General features: G+C 40.2%; 1 protein-coding gene across 4 annotated transcripts in view; it reads left to right on the forward strand.

Moving 5' to 3' along the window:
* Positions 1 to 17,744, forward strand: part of BRWD1 (bromodomain and WD repeat domain containing 1) — a 118,038-nt gene extending 100,294 nt beyond the window's left edge. For 3 of the 4 annotated variants that reach the window (XM_036072650.2, XM_036072651.2, XM_036072652.2), the window contains exons 40-41: positions 1,327 to 2,238; positions 3,238 to 11,032. In XM_036072650.2, the coding sequence (XP_035928543.1) occupies positions 1,327 to 2,238; positions 3,238 to 4,400 (2,075 nt within the window). In that variant the 3' untranslated portion in view covers positions 4,401 to 11,032. Of the gene's footprint in view, positions 1 to 1,326; positions 2,239 to 3,237; positions 11,033 to 14,488 lie in introns of those variants that run through there. The other variant, XM_036072653.2, reaches the window with a different exon arrangement.
* Positions 17,745 to 17,996: the final 252 nt, after the last annotated feature.

Here is a 17,996-nt window from a genome sequence, read left to right on the forward strand (position 1 = left end):
TTTCTTTGGATAAATACCTAGTAGTGCAATTGCTGGATCATAGGGTAGTTCAAGTTTTAACTTTCTGAGGAACCTCCATACTGTTATTCACAGTGGCTGCACCAGTTTGCATTCCCACCAGTAGTGCGTGAGGGTTCCTTTTTCCCTACATCTCGCCAGCCCTGTTTTTTGTCTTTTTGATGATAGCCATTCTAACAGGTGTGAGATGACATCTCACTGTGGTTTTGATTTGCATTTCCCTTATTGGTGATGTTGAACATCTTTTCGCATTCTGTTGGCCATTATTTGTATGCCATATTTTGAAAAATGTCTACTCAGATCGTCTACATTTTTTAATCAGATTTTTTTTTTTTGCTAATGAACTGTATGAGTTCTTTAAATATTTTTAACAATTAACCCCTTATCACATACATGATTTGTGCATATCAGTAGGTTGCCTTTTTATTTCATTGATGATTCCTTTTGCTGTGCAGAGGCTTTTAGTTTGATGTAGTCCCACTTGTTTATTTTTGGTTTTTATTGCCTTTACTTTTGGTGTCAGATCCAAAAAAATCATTGGCAAGATCGATGTTAAGGAGCTCACCGCCTGTGTTTTCTTCTAGGAGGTTTATGGTTTCAGGTCTTACATTCAAGTCTTTAGTCCATTTTTGTGTATGTGTAAGATAGTCATCTCGTTTCGTTCTTTTGCATGTTGGCTGTCCAGTGTTCCCAACACTGTTGAAGAGACTGTCCTTTCTCCATTGTGTATTGCCTCTTCTGTTGTAAATTAATTCACCATGTAGGCGTGGGTTTATTCTGGACTCTCTCTTCTGTTTTCATCCTTAGGGCTGCCCCCCTCCCTTTTTTTTTTAAAGAGAATGCAAGAGCAGGGGTGGGGAGAGGGAGAGAATCTTAAGCAGGCTCCACACCCAGCACAAGGCAGGGCTCGATCTCACAACCCTGAGATCATGATCTGGCCTGAAGTCAAGAATCAGACACTTAACCTGAGACACCTAGGCGCCCCCATCCTTAGGGCTTTTTAGATTTAGAAGGGAAATCTGTTTTGGCATTAAAAGGTATGGGGTAACTGGGTGATAGACATTAAGGACAGCACATGATGTAATGGACACTGGGTGTTATATAAGACTGATGAATAGTTGACCTCCACTTCTGAACTAATAATATATGTTAATTAATTGAATTTAAATTTTAAAAATTAAAAAAATAAAATATTTATAAAAATGTTCACAAAGAAAAGGTAGGGAACGTCAGTTCTAAAATAATAAATTCATTAAAAAATGTTGATTAAGGAAGACTTTTCTAATCTTATTGCTACTTTATTTCTAGGTCCAGTTTCTTTAGAGAATGGATGTGGCAGAAAAGCCACTCGAAAGAGAGTCTATTTAAGTGACTCTGATAACAATTCAGTGGAGACCGGTGAAAGTCTAAAAGCCAGGACTGGAAATAACCGGAAAGTGCTACGGAAGTGTGCTGCCGTGGCTGCCAATAAGATAAAGCTCATGAGTGACGTAGAGGAGAACTCTAGCTCTGAAAGCGTCTGTTCTGGCCGTAAGCTGCCTCACCGTAATGCTTCTGCTGTGGCTAGAAAAAAGTTACTACATAATTCTGAAGATGATCAGAGCTTAAAGTCCGAAATTGAAGAAGAGGAGCTAAAAGATCGAAATCAGCCATCACCACTGTCCAGTTCTCATGCTGCCCAGAATACTGTGAATGAGTCTGAAAACGGGGATTCAGAGTCAGAAAGTGATTTGCGAGTAGCCCGCAAAAATTGGCACGCCAATGGTTATAAGTCGCATGCTCCAGCAACTTCTAAAACAAAATTTCTGAAAATAGAGTCTTCTGATGAAGACTCCAAAAGTCATGATTCAGACAATGTACATAACAGAACTGCTGGTCCATCCACGTCTGGGCAGAAACTTAAGGCAGAGCGCGTCTCAGAGGAAGAGGAGGAAGCAGATTCTGAACCAAGAAAGTATGCCAGTAGGAAATACAACACAGGTCGCAAGAATCTTACTTTCCTTAAAAAAGCAAAGATCTTCAGTGATTCGGAGGATTCCGAATCTGAAGAGCAAGATCGAGAAGATGGCAGCTATCACAGAATGGAAACAAACCTGATTAAAGGGGGTTCGAAGTGTGAACCAACTACTGGGTCCCAGTGTTTCTCAGATCACGTATCTGAGACTGATTTGGATTCAGATGATGACACTGCAAAAGAAAAACCAAACCATTTTAGGAAAGGTAATTCAAAACCTATAACCTTGACTCACTGGCCTGTTCTCACTGTTCTCCCCTTACAGCATACGTTGTTTGTTTTTCCCCATGAAACTTCTCTTCACCAGTGGTTTTCTGTCCACCCCCTGCATTCTCAGTCGTTTCTGTGCATCCCTCATGTTCTGTGTGCATGCATAACTGGTTGTCAAATATGTTTAGTTTTATTCACATGACAGGCAATCTTGACCTTAACAGCTATTTTTAGTAAGATTTCACTTCTTGTATTGGCTGTGGGTTTCAGAAAAGCGGAGGCGAGCACATTTATAAGCTGTGGTGTTAGCCAGTTTCAGAAGGGGAAAGAAAAGGGCAGGAAAAGGTATATATAAGTAAGAATAACAGCAGCGGCCACTGAGCTGTTCTGTGGGTCAGGGAAATTGGTCCCCATGCTTTACGTGTATTAACTAGTTAAGTCTTCGTAACTTTTATGAGCTAGATATTACTATTATTGTCCACTTTACTCATGATAACTCTGGGGCACAGAGGGGTGAAATCACTTGCTGATTTAAGGCTGTATTTATTCTTGGTCCTTGGGGGCTGATGACAGATATTGAAGAGCAGGAGGCAGCTAAAGCTAAGATTAAAGGTGTTGGTGTGATTGGAACTTGTGAAGTGAAAAAAAGTTTCAGGGAGGCTGAGGGTCAGTGATTAGTTTGCATACCCTAGTGCATTGGTAAAGAGAGGTTAGTCTGTATTCATGTAAATAAAATGTGTCAAGTGTGTTGTGCATGTAAATAGCAAGCAAGGCACGGGGTGTAAGTGCTGGGGATGTGCTGTGCTTGTGATTGGTGCTGAGGCCGCACGAAAGGTCACTGCTCTTATGCATTAAGAGCCCGAACATTCACTGCCATCCTCCTTCCAAGGTAGTAAGAATTCCGGACTTCGATTGTTGAAAATGTTGGGCATTTAATTTCATTACACATACTACTCTTAAAGATTAAAGGAATACTCTTAATTTTTAATTTTTAGATTCTACATCACAAGACCATGGACAAAGCAGGAAAGTTTCCAGGAAAAGGGTCTGTTCCAGTGACTCAGACAGCAATTCAAAGGTGGTTAAGAAGTCCTCAAAAGCCAAAACGGGTCTCCTCAGGACTCCTCGAAGACGTGCAACCACCGCTGCCGGTAAGCTGAAGCTCACGAGTGACGTGGAAGATGTCAGTTTAGACAGCGCATGCACCAGAAGCAAAAGTGGAAGGCAAAAGCCCCTCCGTTCTGCGTGTGCCCCAGCTAAGACAACGGCGAGTGATTCTGAGGGAGACGTCAACTGTGAAGTGCCAAATGAGCAGTGTGCTTGCCCCGGGAGGCAGCCCGCAGCCAGCTCGGAAGGCAGTGCGAGAAGTATTCATCCATCTTTAAACGGAGACTCAGACTCTGAAGGGATGCCCAGGCCCGCACCTAAGAGCAGGCACACCAGGAGTCACAGAACAAATGTTGCACCTTCTAACACAAAGAATTCCTCGGTTGGGTCTTCAGAGGAAGAGTCAAAAAGCCATATTCCAGGGGGTGAGATGGGTCGAAAATGTTCTTCGGAATCAGCTTTGGTGCAGAAAGCTACTGCAGAGAACGCCTTTGAGGAGGACCTGAATTACGGGCTGCGCAGGTGGAACGGCAGGAGGCTCAGGACCTACGGGAAGGCCCCGTTCAGCAAGACCAAAGTGCTGCAGGAGGCGCAGGGAGCGGCCGAGGCGGAGGTGAAGAGGAAGAGGCCGCATCCTGAGCCCCAGCGCGGGCAGGCGGCTGAAAGCGGAGGCGCTTCCAAGCTGGGGGCCGACCCCGGCCCCAAATCCGACTCCGAGTTGGCGTCTGTGACTGAATCAGATGTGGACTGTGCCGATGACGCGAAAACCAAAAAGAGGAAAACGAGAGGAAAAGCAAAAGCGGTGAGAAAAGGTAAAGCTTGTGCAGCCGCCGCATCTAGAGGCGCGAGGCGGCAGAGACAGAGCAAACGGCCTAGGCTAAGTGTGGACGATAACGACTGGGAGGACTTGGACTATGCAAAATCGAAAAGAGGTCTTCGACGTTCGAAAATAAAAACGAGAAATCAGGGCAGAAGGACCGTGAGATACCATGATGGGGATGATGACAGAAGCTTAGAAAATGTGTTAGATTTTGATGATTGCACCTTATGACCTTGAGAGAAAGCCAGTTCATTGAAAGAGGAAATGGACTGGAATTTATGGTGAAAGTTGGCTGTTGAAATTATTTTTGTCCTACAATTCAGGGAATATATTTATATTTTTCTATGAAAAGTTATGAATGTGACTAAATCATGACTGTTATTTTTATTTGCACTTGCTTGCCTTTGTAGCAGCGCTCAGCACAGGTGCCAAAATATGCTTCATTTTGGGGGCAGATCTACTTTGACAGTATTTAACTACAGATAGCAAGAATTTGAAATCTGTTCAACACTAGACATCCTGGTTATCAAAACCAATAAGCATTACTCTCATGGTAGCAAGTGTCACGCAGTTACTTTCTGAGCGTGTCAGGAGGTGGTAGTTTCTAACCCCTGTCTTGTTGTAGTCGAACAATTTCACGTGACCTATGTTTACAGTTTCCTCATAAATATTGTGTGCATACTGACATTACAATCATGGGAAGTGTGACCATGATTAGTAGGCGAGGTACCTACCACTTTTTTTCTTTTCCCCCCCTTTCCCTGGCTACTTGAGCAAAATGCATTATACCAGATTTGGTCATTTTCATTGAAATGGTTTCTTTCCAAATGCTGTTGGGTCTTTTTTCTCTTTTTATTTTTAAGGAAAATATCATCACTTTTATTTTATAAACTTGAATTTATAAAGTGCTGGTAAATTATTTTTTAAAATGTTTTGATTGTATATTTTAAACCTCTAAGGCCCCGACCGTAGTCCTAGCATTTTCTTTTAAATTGTGCACTAACAGAATGCTGTATAATTTGTCTTTCCAAGATCTCCTGGTTTCTATGTAAGGGATTTAACCAAAATCTTGGTCTTCCATAGTCTTACTCTGTGAAATAGAGGAGTTTGTGTGCCTTAGATTTAGGAAAAGTGTGTTCTTTAATAGAGTGTACAGGGCCAAGAGAGTATTTAAATTATATGTAGTTTCCCCCCATTTCCATTGAGATTGTAGAGTTGAGTTTTGTTAAGAGTGCAATCGCAGATCTCATCTATATAGGAAAATAGTTAAACGTCATTCTCCACCTCTTTGTTTTAGCTTACTGCTGCCATGTGCAATCCCAGGCATTCTTTGCAGGGGCAACTAAGTGTATCTTTACTAGTGACTTCTAGTTTAAATCTAAGAAACTGTCTTGTGTTGTGGGAAAATAATTTTGGAATCCATTTAAAGTGAAACTTCTATCACATCATCGAATACATCAAATAAGTACACTTATTTTCAAGCCAAATATTTTTGCTTGATAGGTTGTGCTACTCCATACAGTGTAGGTGGCCATTCCTAGCTTGTTTGTGCCTGAAGATGGACTTGATTCAAATGGTTTACATATTTTGTAGCGAAGGAGTATGTTACAGTACTCCCACCTTTGTTATTTATTGGCCCTGTGTTTGGTTCCAGACAAAATTAACCCTTTGCTCCTGTGTATCCTGAAGGTGGCAGGTGTGGAAAAACATCAGACTCTGGTGTCAGTGTTAGGGAATGTTCTTAAGTGTTGTTACTTTTCAGTTATCTGTCCCATTCGACATGGTAGGAGGTACTTTGTACTCTGATGTAAGGGGAAGGATATTTTTGGACATTACCAACCGAGATAGGTGGGATAGACCTGCCCCTCCTTAGGTTGTTTAGAGAGCTTTCACCACTTTAGAACTATGATGCTCTTTTTATCAAAGTTTGTGTTTAGTATCTGGTAGAGAAAGCGATTCGGGAGAATTGTCCTTGACTATTGACCTGAAAACATTAATGGAATGTTCTTTACTTCCTGAGTTTTAAGCAGTGGTGATAGATGTCCTACCCATTAATTTATTTAAACTCTTCTAAAGCTTCTCTGTTTTATATCTATTCTCAGGGTTATAACTCCATGTTTACCATCATCTGCAAAAAGGTACCAAAAAAATCCATAAATACAAATATAGAATATGTTCATAAATACATAAATTCTTTTGGTAAAGTGAGACTTTGATCATTTAGGCTTCATCAGTAGAACTGTTATCTTTTGGACTGAATTAACTGGTCAGAGATTGGCTGGTCAACCAATTACTAATTTTTCTTTTTGTCCAAAATTGTTAGGCCTTTGTGTATAGAAAGCAGTATTTTGGTTTCACCTGGGGAAAAAAAAAACAAGAATTTGGCCTCATGGCGTGGAAGGTGTGGTTGACAATGGTAGCTTCTCAAGTTCTGGAGTAAAACTAAGGGATTGTAGTGAGAATCATGTTTATGGGTTTTTTTGGTCATGGTGCTATTCCTAAGGTTAACTTTGAATATGTGACACACACTCCTAAGTACTTTAAGGAAAATTAATAAATAATTAATAGTTCAAAATGTTTACATTGAGCACTAGAACATGTTTGACTTTTTTTCTACTTCTCTTTATGCGAAATGCGCAGGGATTTAATGCACGGATGTACTTTAATGTGTTTGGGATCAGTTTGTATTTACTTGTGAAAAAAGACAAAAGCTTGCAGATTGAATGTGAACTGATCCGGAAGTAAGTGCTATAGCTTTTCATTGCACTTGAAGTCACTTAATGGTGTATATGAACAACAACAAAAACTGCTGTGGTTGTGTATGTCCAAAGTCCTATGATTTTACTCATTTATGGTTGAAAAAAAGGGCTGAAGTATTTAGATTTGAGTTTTGATTCCTTTGAAAGACTATTAAGAAAAAAGATGTCAAACATTTAAGAAATAGGTGAGGTTTAAAAACATTTTTTTTTTCCATATCAGACTTACTTTAAAAGGGTATACCGACAATGTGTAGTAACTTCTGAATAAAAGGGAAAGTGTATCCCATTTTCAGATAATTTTTAGGGCGGTCATTCTCCCTTTATTATTTTAGGGGAAAATCTCTGATTAAATCCTTTCTCAGTTTAGTAATTATTTGGAAAGAATGGTAAAGCATTTACTCACAGCTTCTAAGTTACAACACAAAAGTTTCTTCTAAGTAGTAGAGAGTTGTACCTAAAAAGCGAATTAATTTTATAATACGAAAATGGGGAGAAAGAACTTACGTTTGGGGAAAAGGCACTTCAAATCCTAGAATTGCAAATGAAAAAGGAGGTATGAAGCAAGCCAATAAAAAGGCCATCTTGAAGGTATTACCGTCCAAAAATAAGAATAAGACTTGTCACTAAATCTTCACACTCCATTGGTTGCTGACATCTTAGGTAACAGTTCTTAGAACAGCCTTGGGTTCATACTACATTCCCTCCCCCTCTTCTAGCCTTTTTTTTTCTTTAGAATAATCAGAAGACAATTTGTTAATTTCAGTGTATCGTTTTAAAAATTACATGGAAAGGACTTCAATCTCTCGCCCGTGCACATTGAATTTGATTGTGCCCCCTGAAAAAAATGAGAGGTTTGTGTATCGGTAGAATGCAAGAACATTGTTCAGGGTGCTGACAGTAATGTTTTCCTTTCTACTCCGTTGTATTGTTTTTTTTTGAGTAACTTTTAAATGGCTAGAACAGGTCTGTTTGACTTGCCCTTCATAGCTGAAATACCAGCTCTGTCCTTTTCATCCATGTTAAGTCAGCATGTTTCCTTTATTCGGCACCTCGGAGTTGTCCACAAACACTTGAGTATCTTACATTGTATGGAAATTGTAGTTGAGTTGTTTTCTGGTGTGATGTAGTGGGTCACAGCACCCTCACTGCGGGAGAACTCTCTGTTACTATGTAAGTCCATCTCTCAACTTCTGCTGTGGATAACAGGATGTAATAAAGCAGAAACTGTAAGAAACTTGCAATGTCACTGTTTAAAGACTGCCTGATTCTAGTATTTGGGAACAAAGACCAAACCAAGTAAAATTTGTCAATGCTAGGGAGAAAATGGAACACTGTGGAAAAATCTAGTCCAACAACTAGATTAATCGCAAGTGCTAATACCACTTGGTAGCTCAAAAGTTGTGAATTAATGGAGAGGATTAAAGTGTAAAGACAATAATGGTGAGGGCTGTGTTGTCTTTTCTCACTTTTTAATTAAGATTTTTGTAGCTATTTTCTTAAATTATAGATGTTGCTGAAGGGTACGTGGGAATTCTCAAAGTTGGGGAGATTTTTACTAGTCACTAATAATCTGCCAAGCTGGTTCCTTAATACATTGTGAACTTGGTGGAAAAATATCAAGACTTTTACTTGGTGTCTCCTTAAGGATTGCTTGTATGGATCTGATGTAGGGAGGTTGGATGGGGACAATTACAACATCAGGGTCTTACAGATCTGCAGGCTCTGTCTTTGGCAGCATGTAAGTAACTGTAGCGTATATATCTATTTGTCACGACTGATCATTTCATTGAATTATCAGTGTTTGAGCATATTTTCTGGTCATGCTTTAGTTTTTAAGGTAAGTTTTGTCATTTATTAAAACCTTTAATGGAATTTGAACTCCTAAAGAGGCATTCTGACTGACCTAACTGAAATGAGATGACCAGTTACAGTTTGCATGGATTGGAGCAGCCAGCCTGGCCTACAGGAATATTATTTAGAGGTTATTACCTTTTTTGATCTGTGGTTAAGTGTTAAAACAATCTTTCATTTTTAATATATTGAAGGTAATTTTCTAGGTGTTGATCCATACTTAGTCCTTGGACTGTATGCACACATTCAGTTCACCTGTGAAATTCTAACCATTTCACTGGAGCCGGACAAAAAGGCAAATCTTTAATTTTCCACTCGCACACAAGATCTCTCAAACTTTTCTAAATTAACTCATTACCACATCTCACGACTCTCAGTTGTCATCTAGGAACCAGTTTTAATTTACTTTTTTAAGTCAATTACTAACAAATAGTAGAGTATAATAAATATAATGGTATCCTAACTTTTTTTTTTTTAAACTACTTCAAGCCTTCTAGCTGATTAATTCTATAAGGTCTGCAATAGGCAGTCAAATTCCCTTGCAACTCATCTTTACTCTTAAACAGCTCGTTTTTCTCTCTCAAACCACTGTCCATTTGTGATTTCTTTCTCATGCAGGCAGAATGCAGGGCCACACCCTGTCGTATGGGCCAAGGGGGGCTGAAGGGAGTTGAAAGATGGGCCTGAGAGGGAGTTGTCCTTGGATTGTCTGTGCCCTGCTGCTTTTCATTAGGGAAGTAATAAAGTAGCTTGAAAACCAGGGTTGATTTCTGATACCTTACCCTGCCCAACAGTTTAAAATGCTTTGAGATCTCTCTCAAGAAGTTCATTAAACCCAGAAACCAATATTGCACTGTATGTTAACAAAAATTTAAATTTAAAAAGTTCAGTAAACAGATATAGGATCCCTGAATTCATACTTCATAGAGCTTTTGTCAGATTTTTAGAAAAAAAAAAAAACTGTAGTAGCCATCGCAAGTCTTTGAGAATCATGACTGTTACCAATTAACTGTTTTCTGGGGATGAGAGAAAACCTTAGAGTGATGAGCTCCATTAGCTGTCAAAGCCAAACAAAATTCTGTGGTGCCATCACTGAGTGTGTTGAAGACTTTAAATAGAGGAACTTAAGTGCATCTGTTCAACAATAAAAGTGACCAAGCTAGCAAAGAACAGCTCTTGATTCTGGAATTATTTCTGACAATCTCCAGACCTGAGGTGGCCATACTGTAGAAGCTGACTTCTCAGTGTTACCAACTCCCCCAGAAAACAGAAAGGTGTTCAGCTCGGGGAGTTACAGAAAACACAAGAGACTTTCTGGTGTATGGGATCTTTTTGGAAACTTGTGCTTTGGGAGGGATGAATATCAGTGATAAATGATGTTTTGCTTCCTGAGTTTTGATCATTTCATTGCTTCTCAGTGAAGGGCAGACAAGAAAGAAGGCATCTCTACTAGCTCTGATGAAAGCCTTGCTCGAGAGAGGTTACTGTGATTTGCAACTGAAAGGTTTCCCCTCTGTGGATTTACCACGAGCCACAGCAACCAATAATGTCAGTACTTCAAAAGTATGTGAAATAGGCTAGTACATTTTCATTCTGATTCAGACATGCTTCCATCTTTTTCCATTCTCAGATTTGTTTTTCATACTCCACAAGTAAAATGCTGATGAGATTGAAAATTTTCATGCTTCTACGGCAATGATGTGAAGTTTATTTTGGATCTAGGAAAACAGTTTTGTATTAAGAAGTATCATAATTGGAATATGATTAGTCCTTAAAATAGAGAAACTAGAGATTAATTGCTTTGAATCAAAACTGTAATGTCTACATCCAAGTTCCTTCTATTCAACACAGACCATCTTAAAGCACACAGTGATACAGTTTAAAGTGGCCATCTCGGTGAACTGTGAGGGGTACTGCTGCAGATTGGAAGTTCTACTCTAGGAACGAGGTTTTTGCCATATCCAAATAGAGCAGTGATGCCTCAAGCTCTCATTGACTGCTCCAAATCACCTGACTGACCAAGACCATCTGGGGCAGGAGGACTTGGGGGATGGTACTGACCTGTTAGTATTCAGTGACGCTATCACAAATGTATTGTTAGAGCAGTGTCCTCCAAAAGTTTTAAGCTTGTACCCTAACATACAAATTGGACTTGATCCTGTATATATTTCTAAAAACTGTTTGTAGTTTTCTCAAGGAGAATAAAGCACTTTATAATTTACCAAGTTCTCTAATAAAATTAACACTGACTTACATGTATGCATTATTATTTTAATTTCCCACACTGTCACTCTTCTGTCTTCCTGAGTGCTTATATCTTTATTCTGTGACATTCCCATTGTAGGGCTAAGACTAGAGTTACAGCTTCATCAAGTTGGAGTGGCTGTGCACAGTAGAATTGACTCCGTTATCCACCCCAACACGGTTACATATTTGAAGTGCAGATTTTCTTAAAGTACTTTAAAAAGCCTACTTAGAGTTGCTTTTGTAGAATCTTGTTTCCCCTTATATTGGATTACAAATAAGCATTTATTAAAATGAGACTGTATTTACTGGGCTCCTAAATTTCATCAGTATATCAAAAAGGAATTAGTTGCTGCCACTTAAGTCCTTTTGTCCCACAGAAGTGTTTAGTTGTGCTAGGATTTTATCTATACTATCAACTGGGTATGTTGTTGGGAATGAACTGGTTATCTACTTATGGTGTGGTTTCAACATGCAAATGGAAGTAGTTGAGCGACGCTGGTTGTCTTCATCCTGCGTAGGCCAGATTTCACCTTAATTTTGTTACATATATACAAGAACGTTTGTCTGTTGTAGCCTATTAATTCACATTCTAGTATTTGCCTAACATTGATTTAATGTGCTGAAGATTCACTTCGGATCTAGGATTGCTTTGCAGACACATTAGTTGGTAATTTTAAACATTCCTGAGAAAAGGCCTTTCTGAAAACACTGTGGGCCGCGCGCTTTCTCGTGGTCTCTGCTGCTTGTTGGAGTGACCGCACAGAGCCCGGCCAGGCAGGGGAGGCTGTGCTGACCAGCAGTCCGTGATGACGAACTTAGCCGTTGAAAATGCCATTTTTGCAATGCCTGGGGACTTACATTGAACAAACCACCTTTAGAAATAGAATTTCACTGGAAAAGTATAGAAGTCACGTAATTGGCAAAAGGGACTGATGCATTTTGGGGGAGTTGCTTTTACTACAGTAGTTCTAACCTCTTCTGGGAGAACTCTAACAGGTCTTGGAGAAAGCACAAGCACATCTATGAAGTGAGTTTCACAGACTGAGGGTAAAACCTGAAGGGCTTTCCTTCTGAGAGCAGAAGATCTTTTCCTCAGTTCTCATTCTATTAATGAACCTGTCAATCAACAGAAGCCCATTTTCACCTGTACTCATTTGCGCTTGGTGGCAGAAGGGCAAACCTCTCCGTTCCTAAAGGAAAAACTAGGAAGGTTGGGTGGTTGGGAGTTTCACTGCGATAGAATAATAGCATTACTTGAGAGCTGACAAAAATGAGTCCTTATTTTCTCATCCTTAGTGTTTCAAAGGGATAGAGTGGGAGAGAGAGTCCAGATGGGGAGTGTGAGTATTTCAGTGGTCTCTAGCCTGTTCTTACCAACTGCTGAATGTCTGCACACGAGGTGGGGTCCCACAAACTCACCCCCCAGCGAGGCTTGTGTGCCTTTAAAACAGTTCTGGATAGCTTGACTTAATGGCTGCAAGGCTAGATTGCCAACAGGTAAGTCCTAACTTTCAGCGGCAGAACTTCAGGTGCATTTTTATCAAGACATACAGGTTTTGCCTGCTATCTGAAAGTAGGGCGTTCCTGTGAAACTTCATAAGCCCAAATGGGATAAAGCAAAGACGCAACTACCATTAATATATATGGAAAAAATTGAGGGCATTTGCAGACTTTGAAAAATCACCTCTCAGGCTTCTCTGATACCTTAGGACCTATCTTACTAATGGATGCACAAAAATCAGTGTAGATCAAGCCCAGATGCTCAGACCATTCAAGAGCTCTGGCAGCAGGGGGAGGAACTTGGTGGGCCGCCCTTGGCGCTCAAGCTGTGTGCTGCCTCTGTAGAGGCTCTCAGCAAAACCAACACCAAGCACTATTTGAGCTTTTTGCCACCCCCCTTTTTTAAAGATTTTATTTATTTGAGCGAGCCCAAGCAGGGGGAGCAGCAGGCAGAGGGAGAGGGAAAAGCACGCTCCCCGCGGAGCAGGGAGCCCGATGCGGGACGTGATCCCAGGACTCTGGGATCATGACCTGAGCCGAAGGCAGGTGCTTAACCGACTGAGCCACCCTCGCGCCCCCCCCCTTTTTTTTTTAATAAAAGTGAAATCCTCTTCTGTTTCTTTCAGTTAGCAAAACCAGGTAGATCTTTTGTAAAAGTGAAGTGACATTGTGTGAACTTTCAAAAAGCCTAGGAGTGCATTAATTAATCCTGTATTTGAAATCTGAAAATCTGGCTTTGAGACATTGGCAGAATAAAACTGATTTGAGCCCACCTAAGCTGGTAAACTTGGAGTAGTGGGCACAACATTATGGGGCTCCTCAGCACAACTGGGATGGATCTCAGGCCACACTTGGAAAATTGCCTCTCCAGAGTACTTTCAGTCCTGCTCGGTGGATCCTTCCACAGTTCCTAGCTCTCAGCTCCAATAACACTCCTCAAAGGAAGCTTTCCTTGCCCTGTGACTGTATTCTTACGGCCCCCCTGCACCTCTTCGTTCTTACAGCAACCAGAGTTAACATGTATAGAATTAGTTTGTTTTGGATTCTTTATCCTGATCCTCTGGATGCCCGGCCTATACCTAGCTCGGAAAATTGTTATTCAAATAATAATGAAACCAGGATTTAATAATTCCAGTTATGTAAAAATGCTCAAATATTTGAAAAATGGATCTAGGATTAAAACCATATTTTAGGGGCGCCTGGGTGGCTCAGTTGGTTAAGCGACTGCCTTCGGCTCAGGTCATGATCCTGGAGTCCCTGGATCGAGTCCCGCATCGGGCTCCCTGCTCAGCAAGGAGCCTGCTTCTCCCTCTGACCCTCTCCCCTCTCATGTGCTCTCTCTCTCTCATTCTCTCTGTCTCAAATAAATAAATAAAATCTTTAAAAAAAAAAAAATAAAATAAAACCATATTTTAGTTAGATAAAATGAATAGGCAATTCCTTCTTCTCTACTGGTTCATGTTTGTTTTGACTAAAGGTGTTGGAATTCAAACTTCAAGGACCTTCTTGAGGCAGAGCTGTTGCCGCGTCCAGAGTCACGACGGCATTGCCTTCTCTTGGAGGTTCTAGGAACATTATTTCAGAACTCCTATTGAATATCCTAAAGTAGTTCAACAGAGAAATCTGAAATGGTACCAAGAATTTAGTGCTTTATGATGCTGAAGATACATTCTCACCAGTCTGATCCTGTTCTAAGTGGCAGTTGTCCTTGCAGATTAGAAAGTATGCCAGGTGGCATACTACTCAAGACTCCCTTTTGTTGATAAGGAAATGGGAGGTTCTATCAAGGTCAAGAACACGTAGTATCCCTGATGAGAATCACTTGAGTTTTTTACTTATTTAGCCATGTGAGTAACTTTTAAGTTTATTATTTAGGAATGTGTTACTGAGGAATTGTAAGTAGTAGTAAAATCTTGTGTTACAAGGTTTTTGCATTTACATGAACTTTCACTCGTTTTTCAGAATCTGTTCCTAGAGACAGAGAACCCAATACAAAAATGAGAACATGTATGCATAATCAGAAGGCTGCAGTGCAAATGCCTAGTGAAACTCTGACAGCAAACATGGTGCCTGAGAAAGTTCTCCGCAGATGGGCCGCTGTGGCTGCAAATAAAATAAAAATAATGAGTAATCTCAAGGAAACGATTTCAGGACCAGAAAATGTCTGGATTAGGAAGAGCTGCAGAAAGCTGCCGCATCGAAACGCTTCTGATGTGGCTAAGAAAAAATTACTGAGTGTTTATAAAGAGGATGATACCACCATAAATTCTGACAGTGAAAAAGAGCTAGAAGATATGAATAGCAAAACGCTTTCTTTCAGGCGGTTCAGATCCTGGAAAGCAAAAGCACAATAGTTACTATGGGAATGTATTAAGTGGGATCAGGGGCCACAAGTAAACCGGCAGTTGCATTCTGCTTCGAGCTCTAAAGTTAATCCCTTGTTGGCTCCTTTTCGGGGAATTTTCTAAAAGCCGTAATCCAGCGGGTCACAGTGGGAGGAAGCCTTCCTTCCAGTGGTCCCTGGTACAGACACCCACTACAGAGAGGTGGAGAGAAGAGACAAGTGGCCTGTCCTAAGATTGTTCCTTTTCAGAAAGGAAGGGCCTTCAAGAAATCTCTTGATTCCTTAGAGGAAAAAAATAATGGGAAGTGTACAGGGTCTGTAGCAAAAACTTCAAGGACTGAAAAAAAAAAAGTCAAAATCGCAACCTGATGCTAATTTTAAGGGTTCAGACCAGCACGGCTACGGTGTGTCATTACTGCAGTAAGAGGGGGAAAAAGTAGGCACATTTCAAGAGAAGTGCCACTGAGCCCAATAGACTTTTGAGCGAAGCAAATACTTTCATAAGATCCAGTCCCTAGAATTCACAACCTCAAAAGTCAAAAACAACTTAAACTAGAAGGACCTGAGGATTCAATGATGGGGATGTTGATAGTCGAGTTCTGAAACAGAGTGTGGGAAACAGGCAATTAGGGAAAATCCATTAATGTCTTATTTTGTTTATAATACTGGAATTCATACCGAATGGTGACCACTTGATATGACTAATTCAGGGAATATATATTTTTCTATGAAGGCTATGAATGTGACTATCACAACTCCTTTTCCTCATTTTTACTTGCACATAAGAGCATTTACAGAGATGCCAAAATGTGCCTCATTATGGGGCAAGGTCTTAGTTTTAACCAGTTAGAAAATAAAAGGTATAGATGAAGATCAAAACAGTCATATTTTTGGATGGTACAGTGACATCCTCTTATGTTTCTCTACAGCACCTTAAAAATTAGTGCTTTATGTACACTTTGAGCAAATTAATTACAATCTCATCACAACAAACTTTAACAACAGCATGTGTGGGCTCTTCCATTGTGGCCTTTGCTAGGATTAGAAAATCTGATCTTGATACTATAAAGAATTCTTTGCAGTGAGGTTTAATTTGTTAACAGGTATTTGTTGAAATTAAGATCACCAGATTAAATGAATGCACTGTTGAATCTTTTTAACATAGTGACATGCTATTGGAAAAATGAGTTGTTAGAAGCAAGTTGTTTTCCCGTTTAAAAATATCTGTGAATATTAATATATGATTTGCATGTGTAAATCTGAAAAAGTAAAATACAGAAAACTAAGGGTTTCTATTCCTTTTTCATTAAAAGACTAATGTAATGCATGTATTTTGGTTATACAGATAGAGCCAAGTGTCTAGATTACTTGAGAAGTTTGTGGTTGCATGTCTGCTTAAAAAAAAAGGCTTTTTGTCATTTTTTTTTTCTTTAGCATAAGCCAGAATATTTCTAACCTACAGAGTCTGTGTCCTTTGCTCTGTTTATGGTATACTTTCATCTGAAATACCGATACCAGTATCTTGTTACTAGTACAGGTGAGAAAAGGAAGAATTCCTAATAAACTGCTAATATTTTTAGGCGCATGGGATTTGATTTTTGATTGCTAATGAAATGTTTAAACCGATTTCCACTCCCATATTTACCCTTAATTTTATAGAAATTTCTCATTGGGGCTGTTATATCCTCAACAAATACCATAAAATGAAAATATTTAAGTCTCAGTTAAGACTCTTTTATGCAAAATTTCTTGTCAATTTCAATGTAATCAAAGAATTTGTTTTCAATTTACGATGTTCTGTGATGGTGTTAGTTTCCGTCAGTACTTGAGGAGGTGTCACCAGCCTTCTTTCATAACGGAATCTCTGCTGGTTTAGTATTTAAATTGAACATCTATTTGCCTTTTTTTGAAGTGCTTGGCCAAAATTTATTGTAACGGCATGAAATAAGCATTTGCTTAAAACTTAACATTATTGTAAAACTCTCTCTGAAGTGTACGCAGAATTTAAATCACAGGCCAAATGTATTATTATTACCCTACTCATAATTTTAATCAACTTTCTAGAAATGACTTCTTCATAATGTAACTGTGAAATCAAATCGCGGTAAATTTTACTGGTAAAAATGACAAGTTACTTTATTCGACAAAAGGACTAAGACAAAGTGATAGCCAAACATCCTTTTTATTCTGCAATTCAGTCATTCTATAAAACAACCCGAGTATCAGTGTAGCATAAAAATATCACATTGGTAATCTTGCTAACTACTCGCAAAATTTCCCAAGCTCTCACTGCATAGCAATTTGGTCATACTGTTTATACTTAAATGTTCAAATTTTGCTTCAAAACCCAAATTTTCATTTTGCAGTAATATGTAAAACTGCGAAAACGGACTTAATGTACATGCTTCTGTTGATATTATTTCTCCACATCTAAAAACAAGGTATTTGTAGCAGCTTTCTGAGATTCTTTTCAATACCTCAAGGGGTTCTGCCTGACAGCACCTTGTAGGTATTTACCGGCAGTGTTCCCAAACGTAAGCAGTGTTCTCGAGGTAAGCGGGTTTTACGTTTCGCGGCAATCCGGACATCGCCCGTGAACCTGGCACGCGGTCCCCCCCTCCTGCTCCCAGGGCTCCGCGAACTCGGTCTTCCAGCGCGTTCTAACGACGAGAACCGATTCGGGAACAAGCGCATACTTGCTTAGTAATGAAAGGCTATTTAAGGCGAAAATAAACTTTGTATGGGAAACGGCCACGTTTTAAAAAAGAAGTAACTATTTGTGCATTCTCCTAAACTCTTTCAGATCGGCTTGACAACCATCAGCTCTTGAAATGTGAATTCTTATTGCCAGAGTAAAAGTTGCATTTTATACCACCACGAAGCGCTGTGTTTCTTCCCGCCCTCGGTCCGCAGCACGGCCCCCCTCCCGCCCCGCCCCGCCGGAGAAGGGGAACGGACAGCGGGTGAAGGATCGCAGGGGAGCGGGGCTGGTTTCTCCCGGGAGCCGGCGGCCGAGCCCCGCTCCTCTCCTCCGTGCGTCACCTGCCGGGACAGGACGCTCCGGACCCCGCCCCGCGCTGGCCTCTCTAGCCCGCAGTCATCCGACCTCTCGGTGTCCCCGCGGGC

The sequence above is a fragment of the Halichoerus grypus genome, chromosome 1 (assembly GCF_964656455.1).
Source record: "Halichoerus grypus chromosome 1, mHalGry1.hap1.1, whole genome shotgun sequence".
NCBI classification, from domain to species: Eukaryota; Metazoa; Chordata; class Mammalia; order Carnivora; family Phocidae; genus Halichoerus; species Halichoerus grypus.